The 16,485-nt window shown below is 42.0% G+C and overlaps 2 protein-coding genes across 4 annotated transcripts in view; both read left to right on the plus strand.

The window, feature by feature from the left end:
- Positions 1–3,404, plus strand: part of SUMF2 (sulfatase modifying factor 2) — a 323,736-nt gene extending 320,332 nt beyond the window's left edge. Inside the window, exon 10 of the transcript XR_011557583.1 lies at positions 3,379–3,404. The gene's annotated coding sequence lies outside the window, so the exon portion shown is untranslated. The remainder of the gene's footprint in view (positions 1–3,378) is intronic.
- Positions 3,405–5,818: 2,414 nt separating this feature from the next.
- The window catches only part of RABGEF1 (RAB guanine nucleotide exchange factor 1), a 50,416-nt gene continuing 39,749 nt past the window's right edge, over positions 5,819–16,485 (plus strand). Inside the window, exons 1-2 of one of the 3 annotated variants that reach the window (XM_070735130.1) lie at positions 5,819–5,957; positions 15,977–16,165. In XM_070735130.1, the coding sequence (XP_070591231.1) occupies positions 15,987–16,165 (179 nt within the window). In that variant the 5' untranslated portion in view covers positions 5,819–5,957; positions 15,977–15,986. The remainder of the gene's footprint in view (positions 5,958–15,976; positions 16,166–16,485) is intronic. The other 2 variants (XM_070735132.1, XM_070735129.1) reach the window with 2 other exon arrangements.

Below are 16,485 nucleotides of genomic sequence, written 5' to 3' on the forward strand. Positions count from 1 at the left end.
GTGTTTTATTGTTGTGAGCCGCTCCCAGTCTCCGGAGAGGGGCGGCATACAAATCTAACAAATAATAATAATAATAATAGGATCAAAATCACATGAAGTATTAGTACCACATTATAAATCCTCAGTAACATCACACCTGGAATACTGCGTAGTTTTGGTTACCACATTACAAAAAAGATGTTGAGAGTTTGGGAAAAGTGCAAAGAAGAGCCACTAAGATGATTAAAGGCCTGAAGACTAAAACATAGCAAGAACAGTTGCAGGATTTGGCTTTGGCGAGTCTAGAGGAAAGGAATAGAGTGGATATCAGAGCAGTGTTGCAGTTATTTGAGAGGCTGCCACAAAGAGGAAGGAGTCAATTTATTTTCCAAAGCACCAAGAGGGCAAGTCAAGAAACAATGGATGGAAACTAATCAAGGAGAGAAGCAACCTGGAATTAAGGAGAAACTTCCTAAGCATGGGAACAATCAGTGGAACAGCTGGCCTTCAGAAATTGTGTGTGCTTCATCCCTGGAGGTTTTTAAGAAAAGCATACTGGACAGCCTCCTGGACAGTCTGAAAGGGTATAGGGCAGTGATGGCGAACCTTTTTTTCCTTGGGTGCTGAAAAAGCATGCGTGCGTGAGTGCCCACACCCATGATTCAATACATGGGGAGGGTGAAAACAACTCCCCTCACCTCCCCAGAGGCCCTATGGCGGCTGGGAGCAGCCTATTTTCAAAATCCTGGTGAGCTGAGTAGGCTTGTGTTTCACCTCCCCAGGCTCCAAAGGCTTCCCTGAAGCCGGGGGAGAGTAAAAATGTATCCCCCATCCCCCCCCCGGGACTCTGGAAGCCAAAAACACCCTCCCAGAGCCTCTGTGCAAGCCAAAAACCAGCTGGATGACACACACAAACATGTTGGAGCTGAGCTAGGGCAACAACTCGTGTGCCAGATATGGCTCCGCGTGTCACCTGTGGCACCCGTGTCATAGGTTCACCATCAATGGTATAAGGCTTGAGCAGAGGGTTGGACTAGAAGACCTCCAAGGTCCCTTTCGGTCCTGTTACCTTCCTGAAGAGCTAAAAAACAAACTGCTGAGCTAAACCATCTTTGTATGATTTAGCAAAGATACTTTAGTAACTTCACAACTCCAAAAATACCTGGTTTCATGAAACAATGTAACTAGATTTTGGGACTGAATTTTTGAATGAATTGACAGGAGCATTGGCTGGCAACTTGCTGGGGGTGTGTAAAGGAGAATATTTGGAGCCCAGGGTTAAAATGAGAGGTCTTTGCTGCTGTCTGAGTTGACTTGTTTTCTTACAGATGTTTTATTAACCAAGCTACGTAACATCATCAGTGCTAGTATACAGTGTGGCTTGCTGTCAATTTATATCTAGTGGCTTAGAGATTCTTTGGTTTACTGTTGGCTTCTTTGGCAGTTTCTTGATTGGGGCATTGTTTACTTGATTAATAGTCTAATATGTCTCAAAATGGGTGAACAGTGCAGTCAGGCGGTAGAATGCTTGGCTGCATAGCTAGAAGTATAACAAGCAGGAAGAAGGAGATTATGATCCCGCTATATACAGTGCTGGTGAGACCACACTTGGAATACTGTGTTCAGTTCTGGAGACCTCACCTACAAAAAGATATTGACAAAATTGAACGGGTCCAAAGACGGGCTACAAGAATGGTGGAAGGTCTTAAGCATAAAACGTATCAGGAAAGACTTAATGAACTCAATCTGTATAGTCTGGAGGACAGAAGGAAAAGGGGGGACATGATCGAAACATTTAAATATGTTAAAGGGTTAGATAAGGTCCAGGAGGGAAGTGTTTTTAATAGGAAAGTGAACACAAGAACAAGGGGAGACAATCTGAAGTTAGTTGGGGGAAAGATCAAAAGCAACATGAGAAAATATTATTTTACTGAAAGAGTAGTAGATCCTTGGAACAAACTTCCAGCAGATGTGGTAGATAAATCCACAGTAATTGAATTTAAACATGCCTGGGATAAACATATATCCATCCTAAGATAAAATACAGAAAATAGTATAAGGGCAGACTAGATGGACCATGAGGTCTTTTTCTGCCGTCAGACTTCTATGTTTCTATATTAATTCCGGAATGAATCTATGCTGATCAGGGTGCTAATTGCTAATGGTTGGGTACTTGGGGGGGTTTTGTGTTCCCTTTTTGACTGGTTGATTGTTTCTTTTGCATAGTCTATAGATGTTGTTAATATCTATGTGTCTATTGATGGCTAATTTGTGTGCCAAGGTTCTAGAAATTCCTTGACATTTTTGAACTTGGCTTGTTCTAGGATGGTTGCATTTTCCCTATTGAAATTATACTTAAGTCTGTCTATATGTTGTGAAATCAATGACTGAAAATCTCTATAGACATTTAACAGTCAGTAGATTTGATAAAAACATATCTGTTAAATGTCTATGGAGAATCTCAGTCATCCAGGTCATGGTTGTCCCAAAGGTGCTTTTTAAAGACGCAACTGAACTTTGCGGTTGTTTTTTTTAAAGATGTTTCACTTCTTGGATGAGAAGTGAAACATCTTGAAAGAAAAAGCAGAAAGTCCAGTTTCCTCTTCGAGACATCTGACTGTTAGTTGGTGTTCATGGATGTGTTCTGGAATGGCCCAAACAAAGAATCTCTAAGACCACCCACGCTAACACTGACAGAGCAAACCACTAGAATATAAATTGACATCACACCCCTGCACTGTTCTCATAATAATGTCTTTTCCTAATGAAATTCCCATTTGCAATAAATTTGCTCCTGTAATCTTCATGAGCTGGAATGAGAATAGGGAGAGAGTCTAATCAGCATATGTGAGATATAAAACCTTGGCAGTTAGTTTAGACTAGTGTTGTGATGTCGAACCTGTGGCATGAATGCCACAAGTATATAGAGCGCTGGTGAGACCACATCTGGAATACTGTGTTCAGTTCTGGAGACCTCACCTACAAAAAAGATAATGATAAAATTGAACGGGTCCAAAGATGGGCTACAAAAATGGTGGAAGGTCTTAAGCATAAAACTTACCAGGAAGGACTTGCCTTTTATCGCCTATGCTGTTCAATAAACCCTTCATGAAACCTTGAGATAGCATTGCTGAACAATGGGCATTCTTTTTATTATGCATTGAACAATCCTATCTCTACTTTTTGATTACCACTTTGATGACTTGTAAATGTTATCTCTAAAGTACTTAGTGTGGTATAAAGTAGAGATATAAGTATAAAGTAGAGATAGAAAAGATAAAAAGACATTAGGACATGGACGGTAGGCACAAAGGTGCACTTATGCACCTTCAATAAGTTAGATCAGTGTTTTTCAACCAGTGTGCCGCGGCACACCAGTATTCCGTGAGACATGGTCAGGTGTGCCGTGGGGAAATTAAACATGGGTCCCCAAACTATGGCCTGCGTGCTGGATATGGCCCGCGGAAGCCATTTATCTGGCTCACCGCCAGCCGCCTCCATCCGAACATAAACATTCCCCTTACAATCCCTCCAGCTATCAGCGACAGGAAGAGTGGAGGCACAGGGAACGCTCACTGACCAATCACCTTCTAGGATTCATCCCAACCACTAGCGATGAACCAATAGCAGGCCGCCTCTCATCCACACCCAGGAAGGTCCCCGCTTGGGCGGCGGTGCACTTGTCATTGTGTGGCCACAGCAAGTAGTTGAAGCTGCTATTCCTCCCCATGGTCCTGATTTCTAATCCTGGTCAGGACATACAAGAATGATCAAGGGAATGGAGCACCTCCCTTATGATACCAGGTTGCAACGCCTTGGTCTCTTCAGCCTTGAAAGACGGCGTTTAAGGGGTGACTTGATCGAAGTGTATAAAATCATGCATGGGGTAGAAAGGGTGGATAGAGAATTTTTTTTTTCTCTATCACACAATACTAGGACAAGGGGGCCCTCCCTAAAGCTCATAGGTAAGAAAGTGAGGACAAATCAAGGGAAATATTTCTTTACCCAGAGGGTCATTGGTTTATAGAATTCATTTTCAGAAGAGGTCGTGACAGCTGTCAGCTTTGATAGCTTCAAGGCAGGATTAGACAGATTCATGGATGCCAAGTGTATTGGTGGTCATTGAAACAGATGTCCATGTGCCGCCTCTCTGTTGGTTGAGGCAGGCAGGATTCCCTTGGGTACCATTTGTTGGGGGTCAAGAGAAAGGGAAGGTCTTGCCTTCTCTTTCTGTTCAAGATCCCCAAGGACAATTGATGGGCCACTGTGTGACACAGAATGCTGGACTCGATGGGCTTTGGCCTGATTCAGCATGGCTCGTCTTATGTTCTTATGGAGGTAAATGTTGCCACCGGTAGATGAAGCCTCAGCCTCAGCTGGTTATGTCTATCATGGTGTATACAGTGATCCCTCGATTTTTGCGGGTTCAAACTTCGCGAAACGGCTATACCACGGTTTTTCAAAAAATATTAATTAAAAAATACTCCGCAGTTTTTTTTCTATACCACGGTTTTTCCCACCTGATTACATCATATGTCATCACCAAGAGTCACTTCTCTCTCTTTCTCTCTTTCCTGTCATTCTCTGCTTCAATCATTTTCTCATTTCTCTTTTTTTCTCCCTTTTTCTCTCATTTCTCTCTCTCTTTACCTACCACTCTCCCCCATCTTGCTCTCTCTCTTTCTTTCTCTCTTTCTCCCTCTCTCCTTTCTATCTCACTCTCTGTTGCTCTCTCTCTGTGAGAACGCCTGCCCCGCCTCTCCTGCAGCCACCTCACTGACAGCTGGGACGAAAGTGCTCTCAGCTAAGGGACTGTGAGAGGGGCGGGGCGGGGATTCTCAAAGCGCTCAGAGCGGCTAGCGGCCGAATGAGGAGGACGAGAAGCCGTAGACGCTAGCGCTGCTGCAGGAGGACCCGTGCCTCAAGAAAGCCGGTGAGAGGGGTGGATCGGGCAGGCGGGGGCGGCCGACAATCAAAACAATCTTTGCTGGCCTCCGCACTTTCGTCACTCCCCACCCCCAACTTCAAGCCCGGCTCCTTGCGCGGCCTTGGAAAAGGGTGTGCGGGGGTAGTTTTTGGCTGTTCATAGCTAAAAATGGTGTTTTTACTTCCGCATCTCTACTTTGCGGAAATTCGACTTTCACGGGCAGTCTGGGAATGCAATCCCCACGAAAATCGAGGGATCACTGTATAGATATTTGATCTTTTTCTTTTTATAAGAGGCCCCAGCAGAGGGTGATATGCAATGCATCACAATGCTATAGGTATAATATGTACTGTGTTAGAGTGTCATTTTGGTTGGCGGGGTGCCCCAGGATTTTGTAAATGTAAAAAATGTGCGGCGGCTCAAAGAAGGTTAAAAATCACTGAGTTAGATCAATGTTTCCCAACCTTGGCAACTTGAAGATATTTGGACTTCAACTCCCAGAAGTCCCCAGCCAGCTGCCTGGGGAATTCTGGGAGTTGAAGTCCAAATATCTTCAAGTTGCCAAGGTTGGGAAACACTGAGTTAGATAATAGATTCACGTAATAGATTCAATAGGTTGAATCTATTACGTGCTCGTGTATTGCCGTGGCAGTAGGTGAAGAATTTCTGATGATATGAATAATTTTTTTAAAAAAATGAAACTTAAGCGCCTTCCTTACTTTATCCATTCTGCCTGGCTGCTTAACAACGGACCCACAAATCAAAAAGGCCGCTCGCACCGACGCAGCTAGAAACCTCCCCTTCGAATACTCTCCAAACCGGCCTAAGGCGCACATGCGCACAAACGCTTCATTAATTTGCCCCCTGTTTACGCTTCGGGCACGAATGCGCTCAGTAATGCCAGTTTCCTTTGGCGGAAGTGACGTAACGCCGTCAAGGGACGGGAAGAAGCTGAGAGAAGGCGGCGGCGGCGGGTGAGGCGGAGGGAGGCCGGAGAAGGGAGACTGTCCCTCGGCTGGATTTGGTCCAGGACCCGAGTGGCGAAGAAGAGGTGAGGATGGACAGGGTTTGGGGAGCGACAGAGGCCGCCCCTTTCCGAAATTCAAAGTTAATAAATGATTATAGACACGAATTGAAGCTTATTATTATTAGGTTTAGTATGGTGGTCCTAATACTGCCGTTGACATTAACGTTATATGTCAGTTTAATATTCAGGGAGCCTGGCGGGACTGTTGATGAAAGAGAAACAGGAGCCTACTTAACGTCACCAGGCGAAGGAAGGCAAAGGAGAGAAGCGCAGTAAATTATTCTTGGCAACATCCGTGTTTATAGTTTGCAGGAGAACTCCTTCCTTAAGAGAAACTTGCAGTCCAAGTGCAGTTTAAACAGGAGGAGGACAGGCAGAAAAATGTTAATTTCTTTTCATTTCTAACATTATTTTAAATTCTACCTTTACTTCTTTAGGACATCTGGGAACAAGCCTGTTGTTTCTGTTTTCTTTCCACTTATGGGGTTTTTGCTTGTTTATAGTTGTCCCCAAAACTAATTCTTCTCAAAAGTATTGGCTTAGAGAAATCTGATTTTCCTCATCTTTTTTTAAATTAGTAGAATAGAATAGAATAGAATAGAATTCTTTATTGGCCAAGTGTGATTGGACACACAAAGAATTTGTCTTTGGTGCATATGCTCTCAGTGTACATAAAAGAAAAAGATACATTTGTCAAGAATCATGTGGTACAACACTTAATGATTGTCATGGGGTCAAATAAGCAATGAGGAAACAATCAGTATTTTTAAAAATCTTAAGGATACAGCAACAAGTTACAATCATACAGTCATAAGTGTGAGGAAATGGGTGATAGGAATGATGAGAAAAAACTAGTAATAATAGTGCAGACTTAGTAAATAGTTTGACAGTGTTGAGGGAATTATTTGTTTAGCAGAGTGATGGCGTTCGGGGGAAATTAGTTTAGTTAGTTTCTTTTTTTTTTTGCAGTTAAAAAATAGGAAAGAGCTATGTGGGAGCAAGTATGTATGTATATATGTAATATTTGTTTGTTTATTTATTCAATTTGTATGCCGCCCAACTCCCTGGGGACTGAGAATACTGAATATGGAAAAACTGAATTTCTGAACTATAGATGCCACTAGAGTCCTTGTTATTAATTACTTAAATTAACAAATGTTATTTTAATAAAATCAGTGGTGCTCTTTAGAAGTATAATAATTTAATGTTTGATATGGCTTGATAACAACGAATATAAAGCCAGCTTATATTGTAATTCATAACATTCAGCGAGATGGGGAAATGTTTGCAGAAACTATGGTGGAACATCGGCAAAAGTAAAAAAAAGTTTTACTTCTATGATAAGTTCTGAATTTTGGAGGAATGCTATTGAAAAAAATCACTAGAATGGTGCCAACTTCTCACCTATAAGACAGTACATACATAATGCTCTCATTAGATGACGTCTAGAATCTTTCAGGTGTGTGGGAAGGAAAATTGGTATATTTATAGTTTCACAACTGCTGTGTGAGGTAGATACATTATAATGAATCCTTTTATAAATTGCCTTTAAAACTGAGCAGGAATCTGCTTATGAGGTTATTTAATTTCAAAGATTAACTAAGGGAGGTGGTGTGGTTCTAAAAGAAGGTTTTCTGGAATTTGCATGGGATGTCTTTTTAAAACAAAATAGCAGTTAAAGTGGTAAACTTTGATCACATACTATATGCTAATATAAACATTTGTGCATATGTATAAAACAGTAGAAACAGCCACTGGATAGAAAAGTAGAATAGAATAGAATAGAATTTTTATTGGCCAAGTGTGATTGGACACACAAGGAATTTGTCTTTGTGCATATGCTCTCAACGTACATAAAATAAAATATACATTTGTCAAGAATCATGTGGTATAACACTTAATGATTGTCATAGGGGTCAAATAAGCAATGAAGAAGCAATATTAATAAAAATCTTAGGATATACGCAACAAGTTACAGTCATACAGTCAACATGGGAGGAAATGGATGATAGGAATGATGAGAAAAACTAGTAGAATAGAAGTGCAGATTTAGTAGAAAGTCTTACAGTGTTGTGGAAATTATTTGTTTAGTAGAGTGATGGCATTCGGGAAAAAACTGTTCTTGTGTCTAGTTGTCTTGGTGTGCAGTGCTCTGTAGCGACGTTTTGAGGGTAGGAGTTGAAACAATTTGTGTCCAGGATGTGAGGGGTCAGTAAATATTTTACCCGCCCTCTTTTTGACTTGTGCAGTATCCAGGTCCTCAATTGAAGGCAGATTGGCAGCAATTGTTTTTTTTGCAATTCTGATTATCCTCTGAAGTCTCAAATCTGACGTAATTTTTTGTACCCCAGTGCTTAATTTGTAGCATGTTTGATTAAGAAATAATCCTCTTAGCCCTTCGGAGAAAGATCTATGGCTGTTTGGGGAAATTCATCCTGTGTATAAACTTTGAAAAGTGCCACCAGTCAGTTTGGATGCTACAGAAATATTTCATCTAATTGCCTGGAATTGTTGGAATATTGTAATTGGGATAGATACCATTCTGGAAAGTTTCTGTAATGACTTCTATACTAAGTCAGCATTAGTTTCAGCACTTGACAGTTCTAAACATTAACCAGTTTAAAGATTTAATTCAACTTTCTCCATAGAAATTGCCCATACTGGCTGGGAGTTCTTGATATCATATTTCAATACATTTGGAGGGCACCAGGCTAGGAAAATCCGCTTTACCATAGATGAATTACGATAGATGAAAACAGACATACTACCTAAGGCCTCAGGGCTATGTCCAGCTCCAAAAGCTATGCGAGTGGTCTCACGGCCAGTGAGATGAATAACCAGTTTTTTGAAACTATTTTTATATTGGGATGTTAGTATATAAAAATGGTGCTTCTAAATATTGGTTTACTATACAGTATTTCACACACACACACCAGCGTGATAAATCTCACACTGTATCTGATTTTATCATCAGAGGAACCTATAAGCTAAACAAAGCTAGTGCTTTCTTCAAAGACACACAAAGCCATGCAAAATCAAGCAAAATGTAATTTAAATTAGTTATAGAACTTTTTCTATAATAGTATACTGAGCTTCTTGGAGCCAGTCATTCAGGTGGGAGCAGAAATACTGCAGAACTTAAGGACAAAATAAATTGCAGTTAATCAGACTTAATAGCTCAGTGAGGGGTACTTGAGGGCTCCCTGAGCATGCTTCTTGTCTTGCAGATGTTTCATTACCCAAATTAGGGAACATCATCAGTACTGCCCTTTAGTAAGGACTATTTGCTGTCAGTTTATATTCTAATCACTTGGCCTAATTCTAATCACTTGGCCTATCAGTATTGATGGGAGTGGTCTTAGAGATTCTATGGTTGTGCTGTTGGCTTCTTTGACAGTTTCTTGATTGGGGTTTTGTTTACTTGATTATTGATTTAATGTTAATCCTGGAGTTAATCTATGCTGATCAGAGTGCTGATTGCTGGTGGAGAGGTGCTTGGTACTTTGTTTCCTTTTTTGGCTGGTTGATTGTTTCTTTTGCATAATCTATACATGTTGTTAATGTCTTTGTGTTTACTCAGGGCTAATTTGTCAGAGTGCCAGGTTTCTAGAAATTCCCTGGCGTTTCTGGACTAGTCTTGGTCTAGAATGGTCACATTTTCCCAATTGAAACTATGGTTAAATCTGACTATATATTGTGAAATTAAAGAGTTTTCATCCTGTCGGTGTTCCTGTCGGTCTGCCAGTCTTCTGCCTGTTTATCCTACATAGTACTTGTAGTCATTACAATATAAGTTGTAGATGACTCCTGTTTTTTTCTTCTGGGATTGATGGATCTTGGTTTGCCTAGGTCTTAGGCCTAGGATATTTGGAAGGGCTTTGGTTTTTTTGTTGCTAAACTTATTCCATGTGGTTGCAGTAGTCTGTTGATGGATTTTGAGATTTCTTGATGTATGGCAGTGTCATTCTTTTTAGCATTTGTGTTGGTTGTGCTAAATTATGTTGAATGGTTTAGTATTTCAGTACATAAAAGAGAGACTGAATTTATTTCCGTAAGATTAATGACAACTCTGCTGAAATGTCCATATCCTATTCTATGAAGATAACCTGGTCTTACTAATTTAAAATTGCTGTTTCTTGGGAAGAGATAAGATCAAATTCAATGTTTTGCACATTACGCTTTCCCCCTCTCCATTTTTTGAATAAAAGGAGAGAATTTGGTTTGTGTTTTTGGCAATAGGAATATAGATGGGTGTGTACTTTACTGCTGTTTTTCATTATTTTTTCTTTATCTCTCCTTGCCCTTCAACTAGCCTATAAAACATGATATATTTGTGAGTTGATGTCATAAAGGTTTACAGTACATGGTATACATAGAGGTTTTTAAGTTATACTCAGTATTTATATCAGTAAAACACTGAAGGACTCTTGTAATTTTTCACCATGAGTCAGGAACGTAGCTGTTCCTCAGCATAGAGGATTTCCTGATGAACCTTTGGGCACCCCCAGGTAATCTTTGGGTACTAACTACAAAAATTAAGTCACTCAGGTAAAATCATTTTGGTTCTCCCAACCTGTTAGCACTATCAGCCATCATCATATTCCTAACTTGGTCTTTTAGGTCTTCCAGTGTTGCAGTCACTGGTTTGTAGGGACTGTAACTGAACCCATTTACGTTGTATCTGGTCATCGTCTTGCCTCTTTCCTAGTATTAGAGCTTCTTCCAAAGAAACTTTGGAACAAAGTGCCTGAAATCAGTTTTCTAAAACTCCCCAACTTCAGTTCCCCCCCATCAATAGTTCCTGGTGTTGGGTCCGATTGCTGAGGAGCAGTCTATCTGACTGTATTTTTTTTGAAGATAAAGAAGCAAATTTGACTGTGGATGGAAAATCTATCAAGTCTGGTTCCTTCCTAGATATTTAAAAAAGATTTGTAGAAAATGTCATGGATAGAGTTATTCTAGTTGCCCTCCCTTAAAGGGAACAAGTACTTTTTACATACCAGAGACATTCTTGCATTGCTCTGTTTATGGAAACAAATGACTCAAGATGAGCAAACATTCCCACAGTTCTGGGAGACTCCCTTTCTACAAAGGTTTTTTCCCCCTTCTTCAAGTACGGTATTAAGTAGTTTCAGATTTAAGTAGCATAAGGAATTTTTCTCCAGCTTTGCTAATATAAGGATCAGTGAGCTTGTCTTCTTTTGTTCTGTCTTATACTGGGAGAGATATAAGTATACCGACACACATTCATTGTTTTCACTTCTGCATGCCAGGCCTGTGTTTGGGAAGAATCTTTGAAACTGTTGTAATTCAGTGGGAATTTAAACTTAAAAACACAGGACCTTCTCCTTGCTGACTTGTTTAACTTGATAACTTGTGCCTTGCAGTCCTTGGGTGTGATTTGATTATCCAGGCTCTGCCTTATCCCTTTACAATGTGTATTTAAGATGAGTTGCACGCAAGGTCCTTCATTGTATTTTGAATCTTAACAGCATCAGTTTCTTCTCTTTGATTCAAGGGATTAAATCACTGTCATATTATTTCATGTGGGATTTTAAAAAAAAAATCCTTATACTGTTTGGAGCGTGCGTCACAAAGGTACACTAGTCAGCCTAAGAGTTTGATTATTTGGAAGTTGAATTGGCCTTGAGTCACTTTGTCCTAATGTGATAATGATACCACAGCTGTGGTATGTTGGGAGTTGAAGTCCATAAATATTAGAAGTTGAGAAATAATGGGCTATATGGCATCCTATGGTTTTGAGTTTCTGCTGCTGAATTGACACATTTGATTGTTTATGACACTCTATGGACACTGATAGCTCTGATATTCTACAGTTGGACTTCGACTATAGCAAAATTTTGATTGCCACTAAACAGTGCTGCATGGTCACTTTCTTTAGTTTTTCAGGGGAAGTGCCATTTGGATTCCTGAACATTGCCCTTGAAACTATCAACAATGAAAGCCATGTTGGAAATACCGGAGACTTACCTTAACTAACAGCATGACCTAAATGTTTCTCAGTTTTAGTTTTGGGACTGTCTCATGACAATAATGCTGTATGCCTAAAGACAATTTCCTTTGTGTCAGAGAACTGAGAGGTTTCCTTAATTGATGAGCAAATGATGGGTGAGAGAGAGAGAGTTATACGGTGAGGGAAAATAATTTGTCCAATGGGAGAAATATAACTGTTAATGACGACAAAACTGTGTGTTGGTGATGAGAATCTATTTCATGAAAATACGCTAGTTGAAGCCAAATAGTAGGCAATCTTTTTTTGAGTTCATATACTGTATGTATATGCATTTTGTGTACAATGGTCTGTTCTGGGTCCTATTCCTTTTAATATGTTTGTGAGTGACATAGGGGAAGGTTTGGTAGGGAAGGTTTGCCTATTTGCTGATTACTCTAAAGTGTGTAATAGGGTTGATATTCCTGGAGGCGTCTGTAATATGGTAAATGATTCAGCCTTAGTAGATAAATGGTCAAAGCAATGGAAACTGCAGTTTAATGTTTCCAAATGTAAAATAATGCACTTGGGGGAAAGGAATCCTCAATCTGAGTATTGTACAGTGGTCCCTCGATCATCGCGAGAGTTCCATTCCAGGACCCCTCGCGATGATCGATTTTTCGCGAAGTAGCGGTGCGGAAGTAAAAACACCATCTGCGCATGCGCAGATGGTGTTTTTACTTCCACCGCCGCCCGCCCTTCGCCCGCCCACCCCGTTGCTCGCGCCTGGGGTTTCCCCGCGCGCGTGCCGCCCGCCCGCCCACGCCGTTGCTGGGGCCGCTTCCCAGCTGGGAAGCGGAGCTGGGATGTCCCCAAGCGCGCGCGCGTTGCTGGGGCGGCTTCCCAGCTGGGAAGCGGAGCTGGGGTTTCCCCAAGCGCGCGCGCACCGCCCGCCCGCCCACCCCGTTGCTGGGGCCGCTTCCCAGCTGGGAAGCGGAGCTGGGATGTCCCCAAGCGTGCGCGCGTTGCTGGGGCGGCTTCCCAGCTGGGAAGCAAAGCTGGGGTTTCCCCAAGCACGCGCGCCCCGTCCGCCCGCCCGCCCACCCCGTTGCTGGGGCCGCTTCCCAGCTGGGAAGCGGAGCTGGGATGTCCCCAAGCGCGCGCTCGTTGCTGGGGCAGCTTCCCAGCTGGGAAGCGGAGCTGGGGTTTCCCCAAGCGCGCGCGCACCGGCCGCCCACCCCGTTGCTGGGGCCGCTTCCCAGCTGGGAAGCGGAGCTGGGATGTCCCCAAGCGCGCGTGCGTTGCTGGGGCGGCTTCCCAGCTGGGAAGCGGAGCTGGGGTTTCCCCAAGCGCGCGCGCACTGCCCGCCCGCCCACCCCGTTGCTGGGGCCCCTTCCCAGCTGGGAAGCGGAGCTGGGATGTCCCCAAGCGCGCGCGCGTTGCTGGGGCGGCTTCCCAGCTGGGAAGCAGAGCTGGGGTTTCCCCGCGCGCGCACCGCCCGCCCGCCCACGCCGTTGCTCGCGCCGCTGCTCGGGTCTTACCGGGGCAAGAGGGGGAAGACCCAGGGAAGCCGCCCAGCAGCTTATCTGCCCGGCGGGAAACTCCACCATCTACGCATGCGTGGTCATAGAAAAAAGGCACGCATGCGCAGATGGTGTTGTTTACTTCCGGGTTGAAAACTCGCGATATAGCGTTTCGCAATACTCGAGATCGCAAAACTCGAGGGATCACTGTATTGGCAGTTCTGTGTTAGCAAAAACTTCAGAAGAGAAGGATTTAGGGGTAGTGATTTCTGACAGTCTCAAAATGGGTGAGCAGTGTGGTCGGGTGGTAGGAAAAGCAAGTAGGATGCTTGGCTGCATAGCTAGAGATATAACAAGCAGGAAGAGGGAGATTGTGATCCCGCTATATAGAACGCTGGTGAGACCACATTTGGAATACTGTGTTCAGTTCTGGAGACCTCACCTACAAAAAGATATTGACAAAATTGAACGGGCTACAAGAATGGTGGAAGGTCTTAAGCATAAAACGTAATGAACTCAATCTGTATAGTCTGGAGGACAGAAGGGAAAGGGGGGACATGATCGAAACATTTAAATATGTCAAAGGGTTAAATAAGGTTCAGGAGGGAAGTGTTTTTAATAGGAAAGTGAACACAAGAACAAGGGGACACAATCTGAAGTTAGTTGGGGGAAAGATCAAGAGCAACATGAGAAAATATTATTTTACTGAAAGAGTAGTAGATCCTTGGAACAAACTTCCAGCAGATGTGGTTGGTAAATCCACAGTAACTGAATTTAAACATTCCTGGGATAAACATAGATCCATCCTAAGATAAAATACAAAAAATAGTATAAGGGCAGACTAGATGGACCATGAGGTCTTTTTCTGCCGTCAGTCTTCTATGTTTCTATATGTGCATGAGAATGATTTTTTCATTGACTTACAAAGAAAACTTTGTAATAATTAATCAGGAATGATTCTATATTATATTGATAATTCTTTAACGTTTGCAATGTAATGTATGCTATACAAATTATCCTACTTGATAGAGGAAAACTTCCACAACTCATTCTGTTTTCTACATTGAAAAAAGTTAGACGTATAAATATAACAGATTCTTTTTTTTTTTAGTGCTTAACATTTACTTCTGGTTAACAACTCTTAGATGAGGCAGGGGAGTTATAATTTTTGGATATTTAGATGAATGAATAAAATTCTGGCACTGAACCTTGTGTCAGAAAGTTTTCTTCAGTTGTTGATAAGCTAACCAACCCTGGAAATTTACAACAGCATTGAAAAAAGTGACATGACCATTTTTTACACTTACCGACTGTTGCAGCAATTCGGAAGCTTGGCACCTGGCATGCACTTATGATGGTTGCAGTGTCCTGGAATTGTATGATCACCTGTTGCGACCTTCTGACAAGCAAAGGCAGTGGAGAAGCCAAATTCACTTAACAACCACATTACTAACTTAACAGCCACATGATTCACTTAACAACTATGACAAAAAGGCTGTAAAGGGGGGCAAACTCAACTGCCTTCCTTAGCAGCGGAAATTTGGGATTCAATTGTGATAAATTGAGGACTACTTATAGCCGTGTATGGATTCGTACTCTAGGACTGCATAGCCCATTTAGTTTTCTTTATTTGTTACTTAAGCTTATCAAAGGTTTGGCAAATGGAAGAATATTACATCTTGATAGAATGAGAGCCCCTATCAAGCTGGTGCAGAAGTTAACGGCTTGCCACACGATCTATACAAGGCCTGATGTTTATCAGAACCTGGGAGGGGTGATTTTCATGAGGGGACAGATGCAACCACAAAGCATTCTCTCGAGTGATTCAAGGCCATCCTATGCTCACCCACCTGGGCGGAAGCGGAAGGAGGACTTGCCACAATGGCACAATCTGAGTGGGCAACATGACAAGTTTGTGGGCGGGGGACAAGGGATGTGAACTTTAAACTGGGTGGGTTTAGTGTAGGTGTGTAGGTGCCAGGATGGTTCCGGCAATAAATTGGAACTTTGAGGAGTACTTTGACTTGGACTCTGATTTAGCTTGGATGCTATCTGGAACCTTAACAGCCTCTCAGAGTTGCTCTTTGGTGAGATGAGCAGTAATAGAAATTTAATAAATGCAGGTAGTCCTTGACTTACGACCACAATTGAGCCCAACATTTATGTTGCCAAATGAGACACTTGAGTGAATTTTACAACCTTTCTTGCCACAGTTGTTAAGTGAATCACTGCAGTTGTTAGGTTAGTAACATGGTTAAGTGAATCTGACTTCCTCATTGAGTTTGCTTGTCAGAAGGTCACAAAAGAGGGATTACATGAGCCCAGGACATAGCAGCTATCATAAACATGAGTCAGTTGCCACATGTCTAAATTTTGATCTTGTAACCATGAGGATGCAGTGGTTGTAAGTTGTAAGTGATAAACGGTCATAAGTTACTGTTGTAATTTTGAACAGTCACTAAACAAACTGTTATAAGTCGAAGATTACCTGTAAAACAAAATACAGTATCCTGCTTTTTTCTGTGAGTTGTGCAAGAATACTTAAATTTCTCTCTTTTCCCTCTTTGCAGCAGGAGCAAAATGAGTGTGAAGTCAGAACGCCGAGGGATCCATGTTGATCAGTCAGAGCTGCTTTGCAAGAAAGGATGTGGTTACTATGGCAACGTAGCTTGGCAGGGCTACTGCTCCAAATGCTGGAGAGAAGAGTACCAAAAAGCCAGGCAGAAGCAAATCCAGGAAGATTGGGAGCTTGCTGAGAGGTAAGATTATGCCGAGGAAGTGATGAGGTCTAGGTTGTTTTTTTTTTCTGTGCACAACATTACACGCTCCACCCTCAGCTAAACTACACACAATATTGTTTGGGTTTTAGAATGCAACTTTTAGTCTCAGCAGAGTGCATATTCATTGGCTGTATCAAGTGACTAAAGCTTCAGATTGCTTTCATGAAGCTGCAGTACGAAACATGTTTAGCTGATTACTGACAAGCTTTCATCTTTTGAAACAGATATTTTAAAATTAGATTTCAGGTCCATTTCAGCTACATATACATATACATATACGTATACATGGGAAACACCAC

Source organism: Erythrolamprus reginae, chromosome 1, assembly GCF_031021105.1.
Source record: "Erythrolamprus reginae isolate rEryReg1 chromosome 1, rEryReg1.hap1, whole genome shotgun sequence".
In the NCBI taxonomy this organism is placed as follows: domain Eukaryota; kingdom Metazoa; phylum Chordata; class Lepidosauria; order Squamata; family Dipsadidae; genus Erythrolamprus; species Erythrolamprus reginae.